At 33.2% G+C, this 24,515-nt stretch overlaps 1 protein-coding gene across 1 annotated transcript in view; it reads left to right on the top strand.

Moving 5' to 3' along the window:
* The window catches only part of CSMD3 (CUB and Sushi multiple domains 3), a 439,117-nt gene that overhangs the window by 381,636 nt on the left and 32,966 nt on the right, over positions 1-24,515 (top strand). Inside the window, exons 44-50 of the mRNA XM_059395523.1 lie at positions 953-1,126; positions 3,174-3,356; positions 7,357-7,533; positions 17,289-17,468; positions 19,020-19,193; positions 22,867-23,040; positions 24,143-24,216. Coding sequence (XP_059251506.1) covers positions 953-1,126; positions 3,174-3,356; positions 7,357-7,533; positions 17,289-17,468; positions 19,020-19,193; positions 22,867-23,040; positions 24,143-24,216 — 1,136 coding nt within the window. The remainder of the gene's footprint in view (positions 1-952; positions 1,127-3,173; positions 3,357-7,356; positions 7,534-17,288; positions 17,469-19,019; positions 19,194-22,866; positions 23,041-24,142; positions 24,217-24,515) is intronic.

The raw sequence follows: 24,515 nt of genomic DNA, 5'->3' as shown, positions 1-24,515 counted from the left end.
ACATCATTTTGTTTAAAATGTATTTCACTTCTTTTTGTAGACAGTCTGGTCTCATAGTTGACTGTTTCACTTACTTGACTTCATGTGGCTATAGCATTCAAGTTAAAAATCTTTCTTAAGACACATAAACATGAACTTCTTCAGGTTTTCTTAGCTCTTATACTTTTTGCCTTTATGTTCCATAGCATCTCTGGTAGTGTGCAAAGTACTCAAGGGTTTTATTAAGTTTATATCCCTTTATGTGCCATTTAAAATTCTGGAGTCATATTGCACTCAATATTTTTCCAAGTTATAACTAAAAGACAGTACACAGTTACCAAGCTACCTCTAGGTTATAAAGAAAATTTGACATGAGGTGATATCTGACTCTGCTATATTTTGTAGTGTTTTAGGTAACAAGCCACTGAATATTTTCTTTGTACAGCATGATTTATTCTTTATGGGTTGGGAAAGGGATTATTCTAGACTGCATTATTAGATTGTGTGTCACATATCCATCTTCATTCCTTTCCTTTACCTTCAAAATTCTTCCCTTTTGATTTCTGTATGGGCTTATTTTGAATCTTATAAGCATTGTAGGTCCTTGATTGTCCACATTACTCCTCTCTCTAACTTGCATATCCTTGTCCAGGCACATACATACTTTAAACTCATGCACATATGTATATAAATACACACTCACCACCCCCATATGTAACAGACTTATACTCACTCATTTATGCTTGCTTACAGTGTTCCCGCTAAACAGTGGTGAGAGGGTTAACAGGATTGTTTATGTAACTGTAACTTCCATTTTATTTTTTAAAAGACAACTTTCACATGGATTTTTGACTTCTGGAGGCTAGGTATATTTGAGCAGATAGTTTACTTCTTATTTATTTTATAGAACATGGTGCAGGTTGTTCGATAGGAGATATAAAAAAATTTTATATTCAATAATTATGTATTGTAGTGATTGACTGTGGACACCCTGGCGCTCCTCCTAATGCAGTCCTGTCTGGTGAGAAGTATACCTTTGGGTCCACTGTTCACTATTCCTGCACAGGAAAGCGCACCCTTCTAGGCCAGTCATCAAGGACTTGCCAATTAAATGGCCATTGGAGTGGATCACAACCTCATTGTTCAGGTACCTCTTAGAAAATTGGACAATGTGTGTTGGAGGGTACACTATTAGTGTTATTATTACTAGGAATATATACACAAAATAATAAAAAGAGATAAATACATTTTTTAAAAAATCTCATGAGAGAGGCTATAACATAGTTTATACATTTGTTGGAACACTTCTTAAGGCAATATAAATTCAGAGCACAAATTAATACTCATCTTGTAGATGATAAATTACAGGTATATGTTTTGAGCTGTGTTGTAGCTAATGTAAATAATTAACTGATTTTAGGATGCTACTGTGTATATTGTGCTTTTGTCCATTAAAATGAACTGTTCTGTTTTAGTAGATACAAAACCTTATTTCAAGATTTTCGGTTAGAGTTCAGTTCTATTAAACTTTCTACACAATCAATTAATTAATAGAATAGTTTTAAAATAAAGCCCTAAATGTTTTTATAAATTAAACTGAGTCAAGTTTTATGAAAGATGTTTATCTATCACTCCTGAGTTTCTATAACCCCAATAGTGTTATCATATAATAAATGAATATTGAGCTTATTTAAAATTAATAATTTGTGGAGTATTTGATAACTCTTCTTTTCAGCTGTTTAAGCTACTGCTTTTCTTAAAAAATATCAAATAAGTTTTAGATCGGTGTAGTTTCCCTATTTGATACTACTTATTATATTTGTTTTTACCCATCAACTAGAAGTTGGTGCTTATTTTTCTACCTGTTTTTATTTATATATTGCCCATTATTTTTATATTATTTTATCTCTGTGGAAATCATGTTGATGACTTACTAGAAGTTGTTGTACATTGTTTTCCTTTTAGGAGTAAAAGTTTTGAAATGGTTACTTATCTCCTTGTAACTACAATCTCGTTGTAACTAGTGGTTAATCCCTGTGTACTGACTGCTTGGGACTTCAAATTTAACTTAGAGATTTGAAAAAAAAAAAAAACTATTACTTCTAATGTTACTATAAAACTGATATTGATGAGAATTAAAACTCTTATCTTTGAGTAACTCATAGTTAACCCAGATAACCAATTATACATAAAAACGTAAACTTAGATGCATACATCCCAACTTATTAGGAAACTGTTACTGAATTGCAAGAAAAAAAATGCACATAGATATTTAAAAGTGAAGTAGTGATCTTAAAGTTTCGTGATCTTAAAGTTTTGTATGAGTAATATTACATCACATGAAAATGAGGAGTTACAAGGAAGGATTTCAAATATACCGGGCATATCAAACAAGGCATCTGTACAGGCAGCATTTTTAATGTATATGTCTTCAACTTTGTCTCTCTCTTTTTCCTCTCCTCTCAACATGTAATAATACTGGGGCAACTATGATGATAATTATTTAAGATATGATAAAGGGACTGAATAAATCCTTAATACTAAAATAAAAAGATGAACACCTAGTCATGAACAAGGAATAAATCCTTATTAGTAATTTAAGCCAGACTTTTCCATCTTTGTTTATAACTTATTTATATATTTTCATATTGGAAAAGATACAATTAATTTATCTTTGGTCATTGGACATTGGTACAGAAAGTCAGAGGGTGAAGTTTTGGGTTACTGGTAATACTATATTGTAACATCTACATTTTCCAGCACACTACAGTTGTGATTTAACAAAAAAGGATTTTCAGCAATTAGGAAATTCAATGTGCAAATTACCAAGTCTAGTTTTTAATTTTAGTTTTTATAAACCTGTTGTCATTTGAGTTCCTAGTACTATCAGTTATAAATTTTCCATTAACTTGTTAACCAGGTTTCAGAAATACTAATGAAATTACCTTAACCTGTTTAATAGGCCCAAATATCAATACAGAAAATAACGCCATACTCTGCACAATTTTCTTTTTCATTTAGGCTTTTTTTTAATGCCTAGAGTCAGATGGGAAATATGAATTATGATTTCACCCAGTTTGTCATATTAAAATACAGCATGCACAAAAACAAAAGCCTATAAGACTGTTGGACTAAATCATGAACATAGGAAATGTTTAATGAAATAAATTGACTTAAACTGTACTGAATTTCAGGTGATGCTACTGGTACATGTGGGGATCCAGGTACTCCTGGGCATGGTTCTAGACAGGAAAGTGATTTCAGAACCAAAAGTTCTGTACGTTTTGCTTGTGATAGTGGTTATATCCTTCATGGCTCAGAAGAAAGAACATGTTTAGCCAATGGCAGTTGGACTGGAAGACAACCAGAATGCAAAGGTAATCTAAGCAGAAACTAAGTATATGGAAAATGTTGCGATTTAATGTGTATGCAATTTCAGTTGGTTACTACAGTTGAAATAACTCCTGCCCCATTCATCCTGTACCCAACCTTAGAATAAAGGCATCATCTTATAAAAGAGCTATGATAGGTAATCATTATAAAAATTATCTCTCATGAGCTATATATGCACAAACACTTCATATCATAACAAACATCTCAATTCGAAAAGTTAAAAATATTTGCTAAAAAGGTTTATTAGTCCACCTTTATCATAGACATAATAGACATTATATGGGGAAAATAATTGTTCTTAACATTGCCTCAAGATCGTTTCAGTTTTCAAGAAAAATATAGAAAGATGCCTAAATATATATGGGATTTTTATTTATAGAAGACAGTTACTAGTAGCTAAAATCCTTAACATTTTTAGTGTTTGAGTACGATTGTTCATCATTCTGACTAGCTCGGAGGTAACATAATTAAATCTTTACCAGATTGACTAGAAAATGAAGTGTTGCTTAAAAATTATCCTTAAATTTAAATTGTTCTTTTTGAGATGACTTTAGTGCAAATACTAAACTTGCAAAAATATTTATGAAATTTACTTGATGTTATACCAAATGTATTGGTTTTATAAATAGGAAATAATTAGCAATAGAACCTTCTTGACTGTTTCTTGATTGATTATATTTCAGAATCTTTTTATGATGTTTCAAATTAGTGCCCATATTCTAGGAGAGACAGTTATCTTTTTTAACTTCACCAAATTTAATCTTAATTAAGAGACACTTGCAGCTTAGCTGCTATTATAGGGAAACTAGTTGAGAAACAATGTTGCTGAGGGAAAAAGAAAGAAAAAAAAATAAGACTATTTCTCAAACTTATTTTCCAAAGGAAAAAATCTCTATAAATTTATTGTACATGGCATAGATGATATCTAAGGCATCCCTTTGTTCAGCTGAACTGCAAAATATTTTTTAGATGAAATGTGTGGTATTGACTTCGTCTTGTGTGTATATACATTGTGGATAAAAAAGAACCAGAAGTTATAGCAAATATAACAGAATTATCATTTTTCTTATGGATGGAACTCATACAAATCATTTAGGAAAGAGATTCTAGTAGATGAATGGACAGAGGAAATGAACAGAAAATACAGAAGAGCCAAAATAACAATTCCAACCCATAGAAAAAAATTCTACATAACTAGTAGTCAGAAAATTATAATTGAACATCAAGGCATCATTTTCACCTGTTTTAAAATGAAATTCTGGTGTATGTGGTGTAAAACTAGAACTTTAAAACATTTCTAGAGGTTTTTTATTGTTATATTTTAGGGTAATTTGACAAAAATTTACACTTACTCATAGAATATAGAGAACTTTGATTTATTAATTTTTGAGGATTTTTTCCTAAAGAAAATAAAAGTATTAAAGAAAACACAATTGCAATGATGCAATTTTATGTTTCTTATTGATTATGACTAAAAACAACTGGAAAGAATTTGAGAGCAATAGGAAAAAATATTACATAAGCAGTTATATATTCACATGATACATGTATCAACAATAAGTATTAGATTAAAGGCCATGAGAAAATGTATATAATGTAAAACAGTTAAAAATTAAGATTCAGAATTATGCACTCTAGTAAAATCAAGGCAAATGGTATTTATTTGAGACCATGTGTAAAAGGCAATACATAAAAATGATACTACAACAGAGTGGTGGAATTTGTAGTATTTTTATTTTCTTTATTCCAAATGTTTGGTAATATTATATTATGTTAGTAACTTACAGTAAAATATTAAAGCTTTCATAGATCATATGGATGTGATGAATAAAAGACATGTGAAAATAAAAATATCAAATAAATTTGCTATTTAATAAATAGAAAAATACAAATTTAAAGAATATACAATTTGGACAAATGACAAGGATTTTTAAAATGATGGGGATGCCCGGATGGCTCAGTCAGTTAAGTGTCTGCCTTTGGCTCAGGTCAGGATCCCACAGTCTTGGGATCAAGTCTTTCATTGGGCTCCTTGCTCAGTGGAAGCCTGCTTCTCCCTCTCCCCCTGCCTGCCACTTGCCCTGCTTATGCTCTCTCTCTCTCTCTGACAAATAAGTAAATAAAATATTTTTTAAAAAAATGATGGTGCCTGATGTTGCAGATCTGGGAAATATTAAACATATTTTTTATTTTTTTTATTTTTAAAGACTCCTGTTTTTTTTAATTTTTATTAAAAATTTTTTTAATATAATTTTTTATTTTTTATAAACATATTTTTGAAATTAAAAATTATCTAGGCATTCCATTTCCAGAAATTTATCTTAAAAATATGATACGAGGGGCACCTGGGTGGCTCAGTGGGTTAAAGCCTCTGCCTTCGGCTCGGGTCATGATCCCAGGGTCCTGGGATCGAGCCCCACATCAGGCTCTCTGCTCAGCAGGGAGTCTGCTTCCTCCCCCCCCCCTCTCTCTGCCTGCCTCTCTGCCTACTTCTGACCTCTCTCTGTCAAATAAATAAAAATAAATAAAAATATATGATATGATATTACTTATATTTGGGATTTAAGAAACAAAACAAATGATGATAGGGGAAAAGAAAAAGGGGGACAGCCAGAAAAAGCCTCAACTATTGAGAAAAAAACTCATGGTTACCAGAGGGGAGGTTGTGGGGGGATGGGTTGAACAGGTGATGGGGATTAAGGGAAACACTTGTGATGAGCTCAGGGTATTGTATGGAAGTGTTGAATCACTAAACTGTACATCTGAAATTAATATTATACTGTATGCTAACTGGAATTTAAATAAAAGCTTTTTAAAAAATTGGACTAATATACACAGTTCTATATATGGCTAGAGTATATTATAAGTATATTATTCATGTTTTTCAAATCCTTCTTGTGTTGTGTCAAGGATCATGGTACATAACAAATAAATATAATCAGATTGTTATTTTAGGCAGGCACTTATGAATATAGAAGAGAGTAATTACTCTTGACAGCAGATAAAAATGTTTAGTATATCATATGTTCTCCTGAAGGCTGGAGAGTAACTTTTTTACCTGGGTCTTGACTTTGTTGTATATGTAAGAAATGTGTACATTTCCCACATACACATACACACAGAAATTCAAAGGAATGGCAAAAGAATGGCAAAATTAAATAAGATGCAGAGAGTGATATAGATAGTACTTCTGAAACTGTAATTACATTCCTTATTCATAGAGAAAATTGTAAATTCTATAAAATACTAAAATACCTTTTTATATTAGAGCAGAATTTAGTATTACATTTGACACAGATTTGCTTTTAAGGTATTTAAAAAATTCACTTATGGTATTAATGGCAAATAGCTAAACATAATAAAGAATAATTAATCATATAAGGCATTTGTGTTTGTGACTCTTGTTTAGGATAAGTTGCAAACGTAGTTCAAAATATTCCTAGAATTTAGTTACTTTGTTTTTATTCAGTTTGTTTTTTGTACACTTTGGCCCAGAAATAGAGATAATAAAGTTTTAATGCAAATCAGTTATATAATTACATAAATAAAAATATACATGGATATTTATAATGCTTAAATTATCTATTTTATATCCATCCTCCTAGAAGTGTAATTAGAATAAATCTCTGTTGCATCTTGTTTTTACGTCCACTCTAATTTTACATGAGCTGCTTTTTAGGCAGACGTAAATCCTTCTTGGGAAGATTTTATAGTACCCAAGAGCAATACTCAAATAATTACTTCACTTTGTAAATTTTTTACCAAAGCTACTAACAAAAGTCTTACACCCCAGTAATTAATCTAATAGAATCAATATAAATTCATCTTGACTTTCAACTCTGTATAAAAGCTAAGCCAATGCTTATCATAGAAGATTTTCTAGCTCCTCTGGATAGTTTGAAACAATCATTTAAGTCACTATTTTTTTGTGAGAGGAATTCTAAAACCATTTTAATATATACTCTGACCCATTTTGTTTTATAGCTGTACAGTGTGGTAACCCAGGAACCACAGCCAATGGAAAAGTCTTTCGGATTGATGGCACCACGTTTTCCAGTTCAGTTATTTATTCCTGTATGGAGGGATACATCCTTTCTGGACCTTCTGTTAGACAGTGCACAGCCAATGGAACATGGTCTGGAACTTTGCCTAACTGTACAAGTAAGTTTCCTCTCATTATTTTAAATAATCACTAGTTCTGTGAAAAATGTTTGAGTGCATAAGTGTGTATGTGTGTGTTTTGTAAATCAATCAAATCGTGGTGAATATTGGTATTGTCTTTCCAATTAAAAAATGGTAGTTGTGTTACAGTTAGAAGTCACATTAATGACCTTAAGAATCTGCTGACTTACCAAAGTACTGCAATTGGCAGAGGAAAGAAGAATCACAGCAAATCAGTGCTGTTAAATGTAATATAACAGTTTTTTTTAAAGAACAGAGATGAATTATTACCTTAATAGAAATTAAATATACAAGGAAAACAAAATTTCATTTTGTCAATCTAACTCACATCAATAACTGACTTGGTTTTTAAAATTTGTAAATCAGGAACATGCTGCTTCCAAGACGCAGAAAGGTATTGGGCCTCTTTTTTTTTTTTTTTTTAAATGTTACAGTGTAGCGAAGGTCAATAGTTATTAACAGTGTCAGTGGTGGAGCAGCCCTTGCCTGACCTGATAGTTCCCAGAAATTCAACTGAAAAGATAAACCTTATACTGAGTATGGATCATTCCTTTTAATAATTTGGCTCTTTTGTATTTGTATTTCCTGAACGACTGGCTCAAATGAATCACCCCAGATGAAGATGCTATCAAAGTCATGTCATGTCATGTTATATCTGTGTACCTGGAGAAAGTCACCTGTAGTTACTCTCTTGCCAATTAAGATTACGTGCAATGACCTGGCTGTTGAGGTGCCTCATGGGTATTGATCTTTTCAAAGGTGAAGGCAGATCATAGCTAGGAGACTATTGAAATAAGCATTGAATAGAACATATTAGCCATATCTATAAAAGCAAAACACTTACCAGGTGTTGAGTGGAGTCAGTAAAAAGTAATATTCCTGGCCCTGTGTCAGCCTCAGATAATGTTACATTGAATCTCCTGGGCAGATCCTCACAGACTGAGCAGTGTTTTGATGAATACTCAAGGAGCTCTCTCCCTAGATCTCTCCTAGATCTCTCCTTTTTTTCTGTGCATGTTCTCTCTGGTACTCTGTTTCAAATTCTATCCGTTTTGTTGTCTCCTGACTCTCATATCCATCTCTTCAACTCAGGGAGTCAGCTGGGCTCTGCATGGGTTTTTTCTCCCTGTGCCAAAGCCTGGACATTCTTTTACGGCAGTAAGATGGGGCAGTTGGAGGACTCATTTGCTTTTGTCTCTCAAGGATCACTGTGTTCTGTGCTTTGCTGCCTGATGAAACCTGGTCGGTCTTTTTTTTTTTCTTTCCTTCCTTCCTTCCTTCTTCCTTCCTCTCTCTCTCTCTTTCTCTTTCTCTTTCTTTCCTTCTTTTTTTCTTTTCTACTTGTTTCAGGTGGAGAATAAATTCTCCCTGATTTCTCCACTTTGAAGGAAAGAAATCCTTTTGCTTACTTTGCAAATGTCTCATTTGTTTGGTGATGCTTAAAAATCTAACAATTAGCAGATATGCTTTACTTTCCATACTACACTATCCCATTTGAGCCTTTAGAACTGTAACTGCTATCTCTTAATCATCAGCTCAAATGACATATTTTGGTTAAGCCTTCTCAAGACACATCTTCCTCATATCCCTTTTAGCTAAAAGTGCTCTCTCCATGCTGTATAACTTTTTTTCTTTCTTTTTTTTCTGAATGGCAATGACTTATACTGCTAAACCATAAACATCTTTTTGAAAAAAAATTGAATTGAATTGAATTTTTTTTCAGTGTTCCAAAATTCATTGCTTTAAGCTGTAAATGTCTTAGAACAATAGTGACCAGATCTGTTTATCCCAGTGACTTTCTAGGGTGGAGCACAGGACTGAAATGTTGGCTCACCGAAATATCTCATTTGAGTTTTATTTTAACTATGACTATACATGACTTATAATTTCATTCCACTTTAAAATGTTTATAGAAAGGGCTTGTAATTTTGTAGATAATAGAACACATAGATTCTGGAAGATAGTATGCATTTAATATATAATTATCAAATAGACTGAGATAATGAATATATTCAGAGTAAAGGAAATCAATCGAATAACACAGCTTCTTTTTCCCCCCACAAAGAATAACAAATTAATTTAGTCAAGGATAAATACCTAAGTCTTTTACTTAAGATGCTAAACTTCTATAATTTAAGAATCTAAGATATTGATAATGCTTATATGTGGTTATCAAACTGAATCAGAACCATTGTCTCAGATTTCTTCTCATTAAATTGCAGGGGAAGTCAATTTAAACACATATTGAAAGAACCATTTAATTTTAGATCTGGAAGAGATTGTATCATAGACTTGTACATGTAGATCAGGAAACTGAGATACCAAATTATTTAATTGACTTACTGACTACTGTCAGAGCCCACTGCTGAACAGTTATTTCTACTCATACATGGATGGAATTTTCCATTCAATTTAATTATTTCCTATATATACCAGAAAGGTTAAGTTCAAATAATAAATATTTATAATAAATTTTTAATTAACATAATTGCCTTTTGTAGGTACTTTTTTTTTTAGCATTTAAACATAAGGACTTATATAAGAATTTGAAATGAATTAAATTACATATAAAGAAAATTTAAAATGCTTGAACTAAATTTCCAAACCAAAGCCTTAGCAGCAGTTTTTTTGGCAAACCCACCTAAACAAAACAAAACTTTCCTTTTTTTGCTTTCCAATCAAATTGTTATTATTTTTACTCATAAAAAATAATATCTGTCACTCAGTGTTTATTGGTCCTTAGGATTTGTGCTAAGTAATTTACACAAATTCTCTCATTTATTTCTAATAACAGATTTATGAAATAAATACCATTAGCCTTTCTGTTTTGCATTTGAAGAAATTGTATCTTATAGAGGAAGCACAAGTGTCTTCTTCAGGGTAACACAGTATACATAGGATCTAAGACTTAAACATGTTTATTTGACTCAAGTTCATCTCATTCTTTCTTTTTGTATTTTTCCTTCTCTTTGTTTTCTTGCTTTATTTTCTATCTTCCCTAGAATGGTCAAGCATATTTGACATGGCAATGTAGGACAATACCTATAATGCATATGAAATTGTTTCATTAATTTATAGCCTACTCTTCTCTAAATTTTTTCAATTTCTCTGCATTTACCAATTTGAGTTTTACAGAGTTATATCATCTCTTAATGAGCTGGCCAATTGTAAGATTTATTTTTGTTCAACATTCCTTTCTGCTTAAAATTAGAATTTTTCTATATATCTTGTCAATAATTTTATTTGTCTCAAGATGAATGTCCAAACATAAAGTGCAAATATATGTTAATAATAAATTTTTAAATCTTGCAAGAGATGAAATATTTTGATATGATGAGTCAAAGGGAATGAATCAAGCTATAGTTGCATCACATACGTAATCAATGACAAAGTGGAGCTGCTAGAATTAGAATAATATCAGCTGAAAGAGATAAGATCACCAAGACAGATGATATGATCCATGTTTCGATATAGGATGATTTGAATATGAATTAAGAGGGACACTTGAGGAAATTAATAAAGCCCTTAAAATATAGGTGAATGAATTATCCATTTACAATGTTGTGGTGAAAGTAAAAACAAAAAGAATTAAATTCTGGATTAAATTAAATTTACTAGATGTATTTATTTTTTATTTTTATATAAATTTTATATAAATTTATTATTATTTATTAAATTTATTTATTTAATAAATTTATTAAATTAAATTAAATTAAATTTGGATTTTTTAAATCTTTTTTAAGATAAAATTTTGGTCACTCTGTTTTTCTCCTGGGCTTGTTATCTCTAGGAAACTGCATAGTGAAAATCAGAATGGTCATCTAATTTTTAGAATGTAATTTTATTTTTTAGCTTATAGCAGTCTATTTTTTATCTGAAAATATAGAAATGTGGCTATATAAGGTAATCATACTACTTATGGATTCAGTTAATAAAAAAAACATTTACATAAACTCTATTATCTTTGGGCAGTTTCCTAGGATCTGAGAATAATGAGTCCAGTAAGTAAGATCTCTGGTCTCTAATATTTCATAGGGTGGTGAAATAGCATCAGTATTCCAAGAAGTTTCACCCTTTTGAGCATTTTCCACCAGGCTGATTTTGCAAATGTACATTCATTTGCTTGATTGGCCAATAGAAACACACATATATTTTCTTGATTGGCCAGTAGAAACACACACACACACACACACACACACACACACACATTCTTTTTTCTGTTCTTAAAAAAAAAAAAAAAAAAAGAGCAGTTCAATCAATCCCATGGGTAAATTTGACTTGTTCATTTTAATGATTTTTGGGAAAAATTTTTGGAATAAACACAATTTAATAATAATAGTAATGCCCCCGTCCTCCTCAGTCCGTACCTAGCCAGAGTAGAGATGTTAGTAAAAGGGTAAATTTTCTCTCACATAAATTCTACCTGCTAATATTCAGCCAGGTTAAGATTATAAATGAACTGAGAATAACATATTTAATTAATTTTTCTCTAAAAGATGCCTCGCAAACAAAAACTCTTTCCCTCTTCTCCAGACAAGTCCTTTATGAACCACTGCCAGTTCTGGAGTGAGAAACTTTCCCTAAATAAACTAGTTTTGTCTTGGGTAGGTAAAAGAATATATCATACGATCAAGGTCAACTTTGGCAGAGGAATTATGTTGAGAAAGATCCATGAAACTAAACCAAGCTGGAAGGAAGATATTTGCCGTAATACCAAGTTCATATAAGTACTCTGATTGTACAATTTAGTGAAGTTCTTTTCTGTGATCTTTAGAATGAGAGAAAATATCTAAAACTAAGCACACGTTAAAAGTCATTTTAAAAATGTAGTAAAGGATTCTTACCTTTTGATGTCTTAACAGCCAGAGCCACCTTTGATACCCAAGACACGTAGTGTGTGTAGTATTTAAGGAAGAAGATACAGTCTGCACCAGGCCAGGGCTTGTCAAGGGCAGTAAGGATTGGCTTTCAGGGTGAAAAAGAAATACATTCATTTGTTTCTTGGAATTTTTTTTTTTTTAACCCACTAGGATTCCTTCCAAAATGATTAATGCCCTATATCTGACAGGTCTTGGCATTTGGGCCAAGGACAGCATACTCAGTCAGATCCAGTGATAAATGAATCTGAGGCTTTTGTTCCAATAACCAGGAACAAAATCCTTACTGGATCTTTGTTACCAAACAGAATTCTCCAAGACTTTTCTTTCTTTCTCTTTTGTAAAGAATGGTTCAGGGAGACGGAGCTACTCTCGCACAGGAGAAGGCTGGAGAAGATATCCCAGCGTGAAACTGGGTAAAGTGAAGCTAAAAAAAAAAGTCATCTAAATCTCCTTATGGAGAGAGAGCTATCTCACAGTGCAGTGGTTCTCAGACAGGGGTGATTTTGCTTCCCAGGGGATAGTTGACAATGTCTGGAGATATTTTTGGCTGTCACAGTGTGGGTGAATGAAGTGTACTATCAGTATCTAGCAAGTAGAGGTCAATGCTAAACATTCTCAATGCATAAAGCATTCAAAAATTAGTACCAAATGTCAGTAGTGCCAAGGTTGAGGTTGAGAAAATCTACTTCCGAGATCTAAAAAGGAAACCAGTGTTTGAATTGGGAGATTATATAAAACCAGAAGCATTATCAGAGAAATGATCACCTTTCTAGTACTTTGTTCTGCTATAGTAGAATTATTTTATGAACCTAAAACCTGGAAAAGCAAATGTGTGATTATGTCTGGGTGAGAATTTCCATTACTGCATGTCTCTAATAGGAAAAAAAAAAAATGAAGTTAACTCAAACATCCAGAGTTTAGTTACATAAACTATATTGCATGTATATCCAAGTAAGGGAATAAAAGTGTGGGCAATGTGACCCTATTTTATTTAAAAATGCATATTTATAATCCTCACTTAAGAAGTTAAAAGAGAAAGTGGTTTTGAAGTGGCATAGACTAGAATTACGACAATTATGTTTTATTTTTAGCATAGAGATTATCTACTTAGATTTATCATAAATGATGCCACATGGGCATCAATTGCATGATAAAAGCTAATAAGAAAAAACTCCCAGAAAAACAAATTCAAACCTTTAAAACAATGTATATTTTTTTGAGAATTTGAGCTCATTATTCCTTACATATCATTCACATATTTATTCTTTAAATAAATATTTACTTAAACTTTTATACTGAGTGATGCACTAGATGAAGCTCTGAAAATATAACAGTGTAGAAAAGAGACAAAACAATTGTCTTTCTGGGGTTTATTGGTGTGTGTGTGCACATGTTTGTGCCTGTGTGCTTAGGGGTTTTGGTGACCTTTGAAAAGATTTTTCTTGCAATGAAACATAGCATTCCGTTGTCATGCCCTGATGTCTCTGAATTTTAAGGTAAAACCCTAAAGAGCCCCTCTTCTAAAGTTTTGCCCGAAAAGACCAAAAGCCTCTTTTTTGTTGCTAAAAACAAACTGATGGTAAATGAATTGATGGGAAGAACAGGTACTGTTTACAAAGACTGTTGCTATTGGAAACTGCCTCTTTGACTGGCCTTTGCTTCACAAGGAAGACACCAAACAAATCCTTGGGAAGCTGTGGTTGTCAGGCATTTCATTCACGATGCTCCCACAATATGCAAACTCTCTTTTGGTGCCTCTTTGGAAAATAACCCTTCTGGCCTCTTACAGTGGCTGCATCTCAGCTCACTGTGCCTTAGGATCAGGTTAGCTGTTCTTTCTTGCCAGGGTTCTGCAAACAGCTTCCATCTGCAAACTGTTACCTAGAAAACAACAGTTTGTAGGTGTGCACCTTCATTTCCCTCTTCTTAATTGGAATATAGGTTAAAAATAGAAAAAGACAGAAGGCAAAATGAACAAAAAAAAAATCGAAGTCTTAATACTCACTTTGAAATAGTTGTAAATTTTGAAACAGAATTTCAAAACTGAAATTTTGAAGTGACATTCCTGGTAAATAAGCAGGATTTGATTTCTTATTCAACTTGGTTGTACAATTTAAAAAGTTGTTTCCTCTGCAGTAATTGAAAGAAGAAAAAACTGTCCTATATGCAAAATTCTTATTAGGAGTCAGACAGAAACACTCAATGAGTGTGATTTTAGCAAACTGTCTCCAGGGCTCTGAGATTATCAGGTGAAGTGCCCTGAACCTTGTTCTTTAATTTAAATGTCATTATTCACTGTCTTAAAACTTCTTAGGCTTAGTGGATTAGAATAATATGAAAGAAATCTTGACATTCATAATTTTTAATGGTAAATTAATAAATACAATGTAATTGAAGTTCTATTAAGGTCTTCCATCCCTTAATCTACTTTTAGTCTTTGACCCTAGATCTCCAACATACATCTCTAGTCTGATCACCCATCCTGCTGGCACCCATGAGATGATCAGGCAATCCTTGCTGAATAATTAATTACAAGTAAAAATGAAAGCGTATAGCCCAGATTCACTTCATGAAATTATTTACCCTCTTACAAACAAAAAGATTTAAAAAGGCAAAAAAAAAAAAAAAAAAGATACTGAAAGGCAAGTAATCCCATATATATATATATATATATATTTCTTTTTAAAATCTCCAGAAAAAAAATAGTGTAACCTTCTGGATCTTCCTTTTTTCTCTTACTTGATGGAAAACTTTTAGACAATTCCTTGTCCAAAGCAAGCTTAAATCATGCAACTCACACAGCAAATTTGCAAAACAGCAAACAATTTTGTGATTTATATATAATTTTTGTTTTACCTTATTATTAAATATCATATTTAAAATTATTTATGTTTTTTCTGCTGTCTCAAGTATTCCTGAAACTTCTGGTGTGGCATCATAAATGATAATATTGTATATGTAACAGAGCTAGCTTTATGGGCTAAAAAAATTAGGAGAACCTTGTGCTCCAAAGGGTCCGTTGCTGGGGTTTAATGCTCTGTGATTGCTGTCTTAAAGTTCTTTTTTTTTTTTTTTTTAAGATTTTATTTATTTACTTGACAGACAGAGATCACAAGTAGGCAGAGAGGCAGGCAGAGAGAGAGAGGAGGAAGCAGGCTCCCCGCAGAGCAGAGAGCCCGATGTGGGGCTTGATCCCAGGACCCCGGGATCACGACCTGACGAAGGTAGAGGCTTTAACCCGCTGAGCCACCCAGGGGCGCCTTTCAGCTTTAAATTTGTATTTTGTAAGTGAAATCTACTGAGACAATGGAGCATGTGCTGAGGGCTTGGAGACTCTGTTTATGTGCAGTCAGCCTCCCTGCCTCCCTGTCTTCTTAGAATGGGTTACAGGCCATTCACCCTCTACCGTGTGGTATCCCTGGCCTTGCCTGACCTCCCCATTCTCACTCCTATTCTGCGGTCATTGATGCTCTCTGCCCAACCAGTCCATGGTGTCATCAACAATGGGAGGCTCACATTGCAATTTTCTTCCACCCCTTTGTGAGGGCCTGGATGCAAGCATGAAATGGGTAGAGGTTGGGGATATTTACAGAGTCTTAGAGCAGAACAGGGCAGCAGGTCTCCCTGTCTTGGGCTGGTAACAGCAAGGCATATTTAGTAAGAACTTTATGTAGGCCTCTCACTGATCCCCGATCCAGAAAGCAAATGCCTCCCAGAGTCCAGAGTGGAGGTTGCAATTTCTTGGAGGTCATTCTTTCACTTGAGCTGGCAATGAGTTGGCGAAAATGGTAAATTGATTTCTCTGTCCCTAGCTTGGCATTTTCATTGCCACAAATCATGTATCCTGCCCTGTGTGTAATAGATTCACATTTTATAGCTTATTCATTCTTTCATTTATTCAATAGGAAGTATTCTTTTTGAACCTAGCATTGTTTTAATTAAAAACTGTCATGGGGTGGGGGGGCGCCTGGGTGGCTCAGAGGGCTAATCCTCTGCCTTCAGCTCCAGTCATGATCTCAGGGCTCTAGGATCGAGCCCTGCATCGGGCTTTCTGCTCAGTGGGGGAGCCTGTTCCCCACCCCAACCCCTGCCTGCCTCTCTGCCTACTTGTGATCTCTATCAAGTAAATAAATAATATCTTAAAAAAAAAAAACTATTATGGGGGCACCAAGGAGGTTCATTTGGTTAGGCATCTGACTCTTGATTTTGGCCCATGGCATGGTCTCAGAATGGTGAGATCCAGCCCTGAGTCAGGCTCTGTACTGGGTGTGGAGCCTGCTTAAGATTCTCTCTCTTCCTTTCCTTTTGCTCCTCCCACCTCCCCCCTGTTGCCCCCACTTGTGATTTACCCATACTCTCTCAAAACAAAAAACAAAACAAAACAAAAACCCCAAACTATTATAATATCCAGCTGAGTAACACTGTGAAGAAAATATGCTCTCAGTCTCCCAAGCCTGATCAGTTAGAGATTTCAGTTGCCATATATATGAATACATAGATTTCAAATGTTATATTAGAAATCTTGACTCTATAGGATGACTTCTCCATGATCCCCTAATGCATATTAAAAGGGGTTACTGCATCAGAGTGCCTTACAGTACAATAGTTTATTAACCTAGCCTCTTCAGAGTCTAAATGACAGTTTCTGAACCATATGCATAGAATCTGTAATAAGCATACCTGATCATAATCAGGAATTCCCAGTGTGTGGTTTAAATATGCCTATGTTTTATGATTAAAAATGAGGATGATAACTAATTTTCCCTACTTATATATTAAGTATGCCATATGCTTACTACTTCTCTCCATTAAATGGTACATTAACCATCTGCTCTTCTAATCCAATACTGATAGTAATCAGTTGTGGCGACCCAGGTATACCAGCCAATGGACTGAGATATGGAGATGATTATGTGGTTGGACAAAATGTCTCTTACATGTGCCAGCCAGGCTATACAATGGAATTGAATGGTTCCAGAATTAGAACTTGTACAACTAATGGCACATGGAGTGGAGTAATGCCAACTTGTAGAGGTATGATAATTTCTTCAATATTATCAGTGATAACTGCTGTATATTTACTTTTTAATGTAAAAAATGTAAAGTAAACTTAAGGAGTATTTTTGTATTATTTCATTTTTTTCTGATACTAAAAACTGACTGCTGTAGTTTTTATTTTAAAACCATATAGAAAATAAAGAATTTGAACTATTTCAAGAAAAATATTATATCTTATTATGGGTAATGACAATGATTTTTAGTGCATCCAAAACAACAAAAATATCATGTGCTCTGGTATGTACTCACCTTCATCATTTATATTGATTAGTGACTATTTAAAAGAGAATATAAGCTTAATGAATTAGAATTTTAACTTGATGATCCACTTGGGCCAAACAACTCAAAGATGGGAAAAAAAACTTTCTGTAACTTGAGATAGTCATACTAAATTGTAAAACTAACTCTTCATAAACAACATGTTTCTTAGTGCAATCCGAAATAAATCTTGTTGTCCATAGAGGCATAAATTTGTTACTTTATGCTATTTATTTTTTCACTGGAGATATGATTTTTTTTGCCAATTTTTCTGATTATTTATGGAATACTGTAGATGTAATATCAGGCTATTTCTATTGTTTTATAATAATACTGAGATTTCTCATTCAGGTGTCTTTCTAAACATCTGTGAATTGACAGTTTAACAAAAAGAATAGTTTCAATGTGTGTCTTTTTCTTCTGATTACACTGTTTCTAAATCAGATCACTGTATATATACAGTTAATATATGCAAGTATATGAACACACATCTTATATTTAGAAGTTATTTCATACATCATTAATTGATTCTGTTAATGATAATGTAACTCCAAGAATTATTCATATATGTTGGTGGTCATACAAATAGACATTCCTCATTTTTAGATTTTGCAATGTGTGTCACTCTTTTTCTCTTCATCTCTGTCATGTTATCCTACCCATCTTTCCTTGAAGCCAGCTTAAAAAGCAAATTTTAAAATAAATGTTTAAACATTTAATAATTTATTTAAAAACTCTAAAATAAATTTAATTTGTTGATAGAATTTAAATGGTTGATAGAACCAATTTGGATATTTTAAAGAGATGCCTGATGTAAGTTTTTTCCAATGTCACAGAATTACTTACAAATTCCTTGTTGACACTATATATAGCCAAACAGCCCTGATGTTCAGGCTGTCTAAAGGTCATTGGAAAAATAATTTTATATAAAACCAATAATTTATCAGTTACAGTATACTAGATGGAAGGTCACCCTCTATTTGCTTTCCTTAGATGTCAGGCAGCTTGTTATTTTCTAAGAGTATCTCTGACAACCAGTAGCCATTATGTTGCCAAGAAATAGTCACATCCTAGAGGGATTAATTCCAGGGATGTTTCAGGACTACTACCAGGAGAATAAAACATGTCACACCATATTGTCCTCTGAAAGGTTAAATTAGCACATATGCTTCTTCTGATGATTTTTTTCTTTTCTTTTTTTTTTTTCTTTTTTTTTTATACCCGGGATATTTCAGCAGCTGTGTCTAATCACTTTTAATGTAATTGCAGCTGTTACCTGCCCAACTCCTCCCCAGATTTCTAATGGAAGGTTGGAAGGAACAAATTTTGACTGGGGCTTTAGTATTAGCTACATCTGTTCTCCAGGATATGAACTATCCTTTCCTGCTGTTCTGACCTGTGTAGGGAATGGTACCTGGAGTGGGGAAGTACCACAGTGCTTACGTAAGTATAATTTCTATACTTAAAATTGCATTTTCCCATGTCCACTCTCTTGAAACTAGACTGAGATTATAGCTGTTACTCAAAATTTTCAGATTTTGCTAAAACAAATATGATATTGTTAAAGCGCATTCTGAGGCATAATTAAAATTCAGTAGGAAATCATATTTATCAGTGTACTTTTCCTATAATCTTACTGTTATGTTCTTTTTGATATGATTCTAAATATTAAACTAAATAAACTGTTTTGCTTGCAACCTTCTTAAAAAATTATTTCTCAAATTAAAGACGTTAAGATTCATTCTACTACTGGAGAAGTTATTCTTATTTTGTCCAGTGTGTCTCAACTGAGTGCTCCAATTTACTCCCAAATTTCTTTCCACAATAAATCCATGTTACTTGACATGGTCCTTCAAATCAAGTTCTTATGATACTATTTGTCATGATAATGTTTGTGATTATACCTAAAATGATTAGGGTAAGCATGGAGAAGAGGGATTAATATTTTCTTACAGGAGTCACTTTACAATATATGTTCCAGCAAGTGTCACTTGAAAATTAATTTGGAAGACTGCAAACAAAATAAAGGTCAGCTTTGTGTTTTACACAAATTATTGTAGCACACAATATGGGCAGCCTTCATGCTGAGGTGTCTAATGTGATCTTGTTCCTCGCCTGCCCTCCCTTCCCTGCATGGGGTAAAGGAGCTCCCCACCTGTCCCCATGGCCTTGAAGTTAGGCAGATATAACTGATGAAATGACGTGGAACCCTCCAGGCTTCACATTCACAGTGGAGAACAAATTGCATATGGGCTTCTGTGCCCTTTGTCTTCTTTTCTCCTGATTTTATCATATGCTACTACGTCATAGAAATTGTCCCTTAAAACTGTGTTTTATGCTGAGGATCATCTTAGAAAAGACCAATGTGCTCTAAATAAGAGTAGATATTCCATGGCTACCTCAGAATAGATAGGGACAAGGAGATTTACAGAGAAGAGTTCATGGTAAAGTTTGTTTGATACAACTGGGAAAATCTCAATCAAGAAATATCTTGCTATGGTATTTTCTCTTTCGGTTCTATTAAAATGCACATAAAAATAATATACTATTGATGTTATATTATAACTATCCAAATGTAATTGGGCTCACTCTGTCCAATCATTTCACATATATGATTTATGTTACATATAACGGAACTCCTAGTAAGTGTGTTTACTCATGACATTTTAATTGGTAATGACACTTTGGCTCAGAGAGAGGAATCAAATTGTAGAGTCACTGTGTGACCCTGTCATCATTTAGGGGACCCCCTACATTGTTATATGGCTTACAGTTTGCACTGCCACAAAATGAAAGAGTATGAATTCCAATTCAAGGTAAACTAAAGGTAAATAAAGAGTTAATATTCTTATCCATTTATAGCCAAATTCATTCATTTTAGGGACTTTATAGGAGGGAAAGTCCTTTCTCTTTCATTTTGTTCAAATTATGTCCTTTTATCCTAAAGTTTATGTCATTGTGAACTGAAGCCTTTTGAAAATAAACCCTGTGTCTTAAGCCTCTAAACTAATAGGTTGTTTGGTTTAGTACATGAAAATCTACAGATAGAAACCAATGGAATGATGAGGAAGTGAGGGGCAGGCAGGGGCCAGGAGAAGAGTTTATGTGATTGCATCTCCCTCCTTTCTTTTCTTTGTTGAATAAAGATAAGAATCTGAGAGGAATGACTCAGCAGAAGTAAGTGAGAGAAACACTTCAGAAGTTGGTTGCTAAATAATTTTACAGTAGAAATGATTACTAAGCTGAAATGCCCATTGATAATGTTCACTGAGAAAACAGCCATGGAATTCAAAATGTGCTAGAGACACAAAGATTAGTGAGATGAAGACCATGGCCTCTAAGGTTTGATGTTATATCACTAGAAATGATGTTATATTACTAATAGCAGAGAAATTTACAATATTTAGGAAATAATGAAAATTGAAACACACTAAACAGATGTTTATTTTACCTGTGTTTTCTCTGAAATTTTCCCCTGTTTATTTCATTGAATAGTTATTTCATAATTACTTTTAACTTTAATTCCTTTAAAAAGAAAACAAAAACTTCCTAAAAAGAGGTTTGAAAATTCAGGTCTCTCCTAGAGTCTTGAATTTCAGGAAGAGTCTCTCTTTGTACCTTGAGCTTAAGACTGAGGTATTCTGTTATTAAGGTGTTTATCCATTCCTGTTTGCCTGGAACATTCCTAGTTTATTCCTGTTGTCCTAATTGATGTTCTGTCTAGTTAGAGGTTTCCTTTCAGCCTCAAAAATATCTTTGGTTTGCAGCATGTGCCATCCTAAGGGAATATTTATACTTAAAAAGGTTCGGATGTTACTGTTTCTTTGCCTTATCAGGGGCATAACCTTTCAGGTGCCGAATCTGCAAATTTATAAAAATTGAGTATGCTTTAAATTGGTTAAAATGATAAAAAATATGTTATGTATTTTTACTACAACAAACAAATTGAAAACATATGATAACTTTGTCTCGGTTATCTACTAGATTTGGAACCATCTGATCTCACCCCTTATACTTCTGCATGCTCATTCTACTCCAGCTTCACTAGCCTTATTTTATCCCCAACATGTTGGACAGGTTTCAGCATAGGGCTTTGACAGTGCTATTCCCTTACCTAAATGATCTTCCTTGGGCTATCAGCATGGCTAAATGCTTTGTTTCCTCCAGATCTTTCATCAGTGATGGACGCCCTTGCCCCCTTGTTTGAAACCCACCCCAGCCCTCACCATTTATCACACCCAACATACACAGTCCGTATCGCCTTCTTTCCATACTATTTCTCCACATGGGACTCACTACCTTCCCACATGTTACTTTTCTACTTATTATATTTATTTATTCTTGTTTGTTTCCCTCACATAAATTCCACAAGGGCAGGGACCTTAGTTTGTTTACCGATAAATTTAAGTGCCTAAAACTTCTTAGAATAGGTTCTTTTAGTTGTTAGGAAATATATGTTGAATGAAATAATGTATCCAATTTGTTTACAAATTCTGTTAAGATGGTATCTTCAACAGTTTTGGAACATTGAGATTCCTCAGTTTGGTATAGATTGGACTCTATTGGGCTTCTTAAATCTTTATAAAACACTAGAAAACCCCTTACCATATTACAAAGAGGAAGACAGCAAAACACTGGGGTATGAGCTTGAGTGTTCAACAGATTACAACAGAACAAATAAGTATATCTGTTATATACATATAAAAAGAGCATTCTGGAGAGTACAACCCAGATCATTATGGGCTGACTTTCTGACAGAGCTTTCTGTGAATCACATGCCTTTTCAGAAGTACCCCAACTTCACAATCAGTTTGTACAAATGTGTGGTTTGATTCTGGTCAATATAAAACAACAACAAAAATACAAAAAATTCTGTAGTTATTAAGGTGGTCTACTAGATGGAAAACACCTCAATTGGACTTTTTTCAAATATTATGCTGAGTCGTACATTCAGTATTTATTAATTGACAAAAGCTAAAAAAGTTTCTTTGGGATACATTAATGTGAATAACATGTCACTTCAGTTCAATAGTCCAGTTATTTTCATCATTTTTCTAAACTGTTACTTTGATGAATCCTAAATCCGTGCTATAAATATCTTTCTTTTCATTTCCAGCAAAGTTTTGTGGTGACCCTGGTATACCTGCCCAAGGGAAAAGAGAAGGCAAAAGCTTTATATACCAGTCAGAGGTTTCATTTAGCTGCAATTCTCCTTTCATATTAGTGGGATCAAGCACCAGAATATGTCAAGCAGATGGCACTTGGAGTGGTTCATCACCTCACTGCATAGGTAATATTAATTAAAGGATGATTATTCTCAGTAATTTTGTAATTACTAGATACTAGTAATGCATTATTAGTATGTATGTATTAGTTATTTTCTCTGTCCTACAAACTATAGTTGGTTAAATATGAAAAAACAAATGTAAAATATAGAAGCGATTAGAGGACTCTGAAAATGAATACGATTAAAACGTATAATGTTGTATTTAACATTTAAAACTTCCCAGAGGAACACTCAAAATAACTTTCTTTGTTTATCAACAAATTGAAAAATAAAAAAGCTCTTAGATTAATAGCATTAAGTACTAACATTTGTATATATTCTTATGATTAATGAATCATAGTCAAATGATATTAAACTTGCTCCAAAAATTCATAAAAAAGATACATTGATGGGGCACCTGGGTAGCTCAGTCAGCTAAGTATCCAACTCTTGATCCCAACTCAGGTCTTGAGTTCAAGGTCCTGAGTTCAAGCCCCGCACTGGGCTCCATGCTCTCATGGAGATCACCTAAAAAAAAAAAGATACATTGATTTCAAAATGGCTCTGAGCACATTTCTACAGTCTTAAATTAATTACCATGTTTGGTAAACCAACCAAATAATCTGCCATAAAACTAGTCAACTCAGACACTACTAGTTTCGCCATTTTTATACCTGAATCTCCTACAGGTTTCCATGACAAATGAAAATAACTAAATCCTGTTTCTGGAAAAACTCTTACTTCTTGAGGGGAATATTATCCTACCTGAGATTATAGTTTAGCAAAGTGCTTGAGCAAACGTCTTATATTTGTGTTCTTTTTTCATAGCCTTCATTTTTCCTTAACTTTTTTTATCCACAGAGTAAGTTGGATATCAGTTATACCTTTATATTAGAAGCGTTCAGATTTTAAGAATTGCATAATTTGTATATTACAGTACACCTGAATAAGATTAGCAGGCTTCTGTCCATGGGAAGACGCTATTAGATTTATACTCTTTATTATTACCCATAGTCCTTTTCATTAAGCTCCAGATCACTCAAAATTGTTTTGTATGTGAAAAATATACATTTAAATATCATTACAAATTTTAAAGGAATATTATGCTTATAATCTTCATTTTTAGAACCCACCCGTACCTCATGTGAAAATCCAGGAGTCCCAAGGCATGGATCTCAGAACAATACATTTGGTTTTCAAGTGAGTACTTTCAAAAATATTTCTACTCGGTATAAAACTAGATCAAAAGGCTTCTTTGATTCATGTGCATATAATTGTGTTGGTAGAAACAGAAAACATGCTTATATCTGTATTCATAACTGTATAAAAAAGGGTAAAAGGCAACAAAAGCTTGGAAGTAAAAGGAAATTAGGAGAAGAAAAATATGGCTTAAGAAAAGAGCCTAACTGATCATAACAATAAAAGAAAAGAAAAATTGAAGACAGTTGTGAGCATAGGAAAATCCATAAGTCATAGCTAGAACATAAGAGAGGGCTAAG

Source organism: Mustela nigripes, chromosome 3 (genome assembly GCF_022355385.1).
Source record: "Mustela nigripes isolate SB6536 chromosome 3, MUSNIG.SB6536, whole genome shotgun sequence".
Taxonomy (NCBI): Eukaryota; Metazoa; Chordata; class Mammalia; order Carnivora; family Mustelidae; genus Mustela; species Mustela nigripes.
This window is presented reverse-complemented; position numbering and strand designations above follow the sequence as displayed.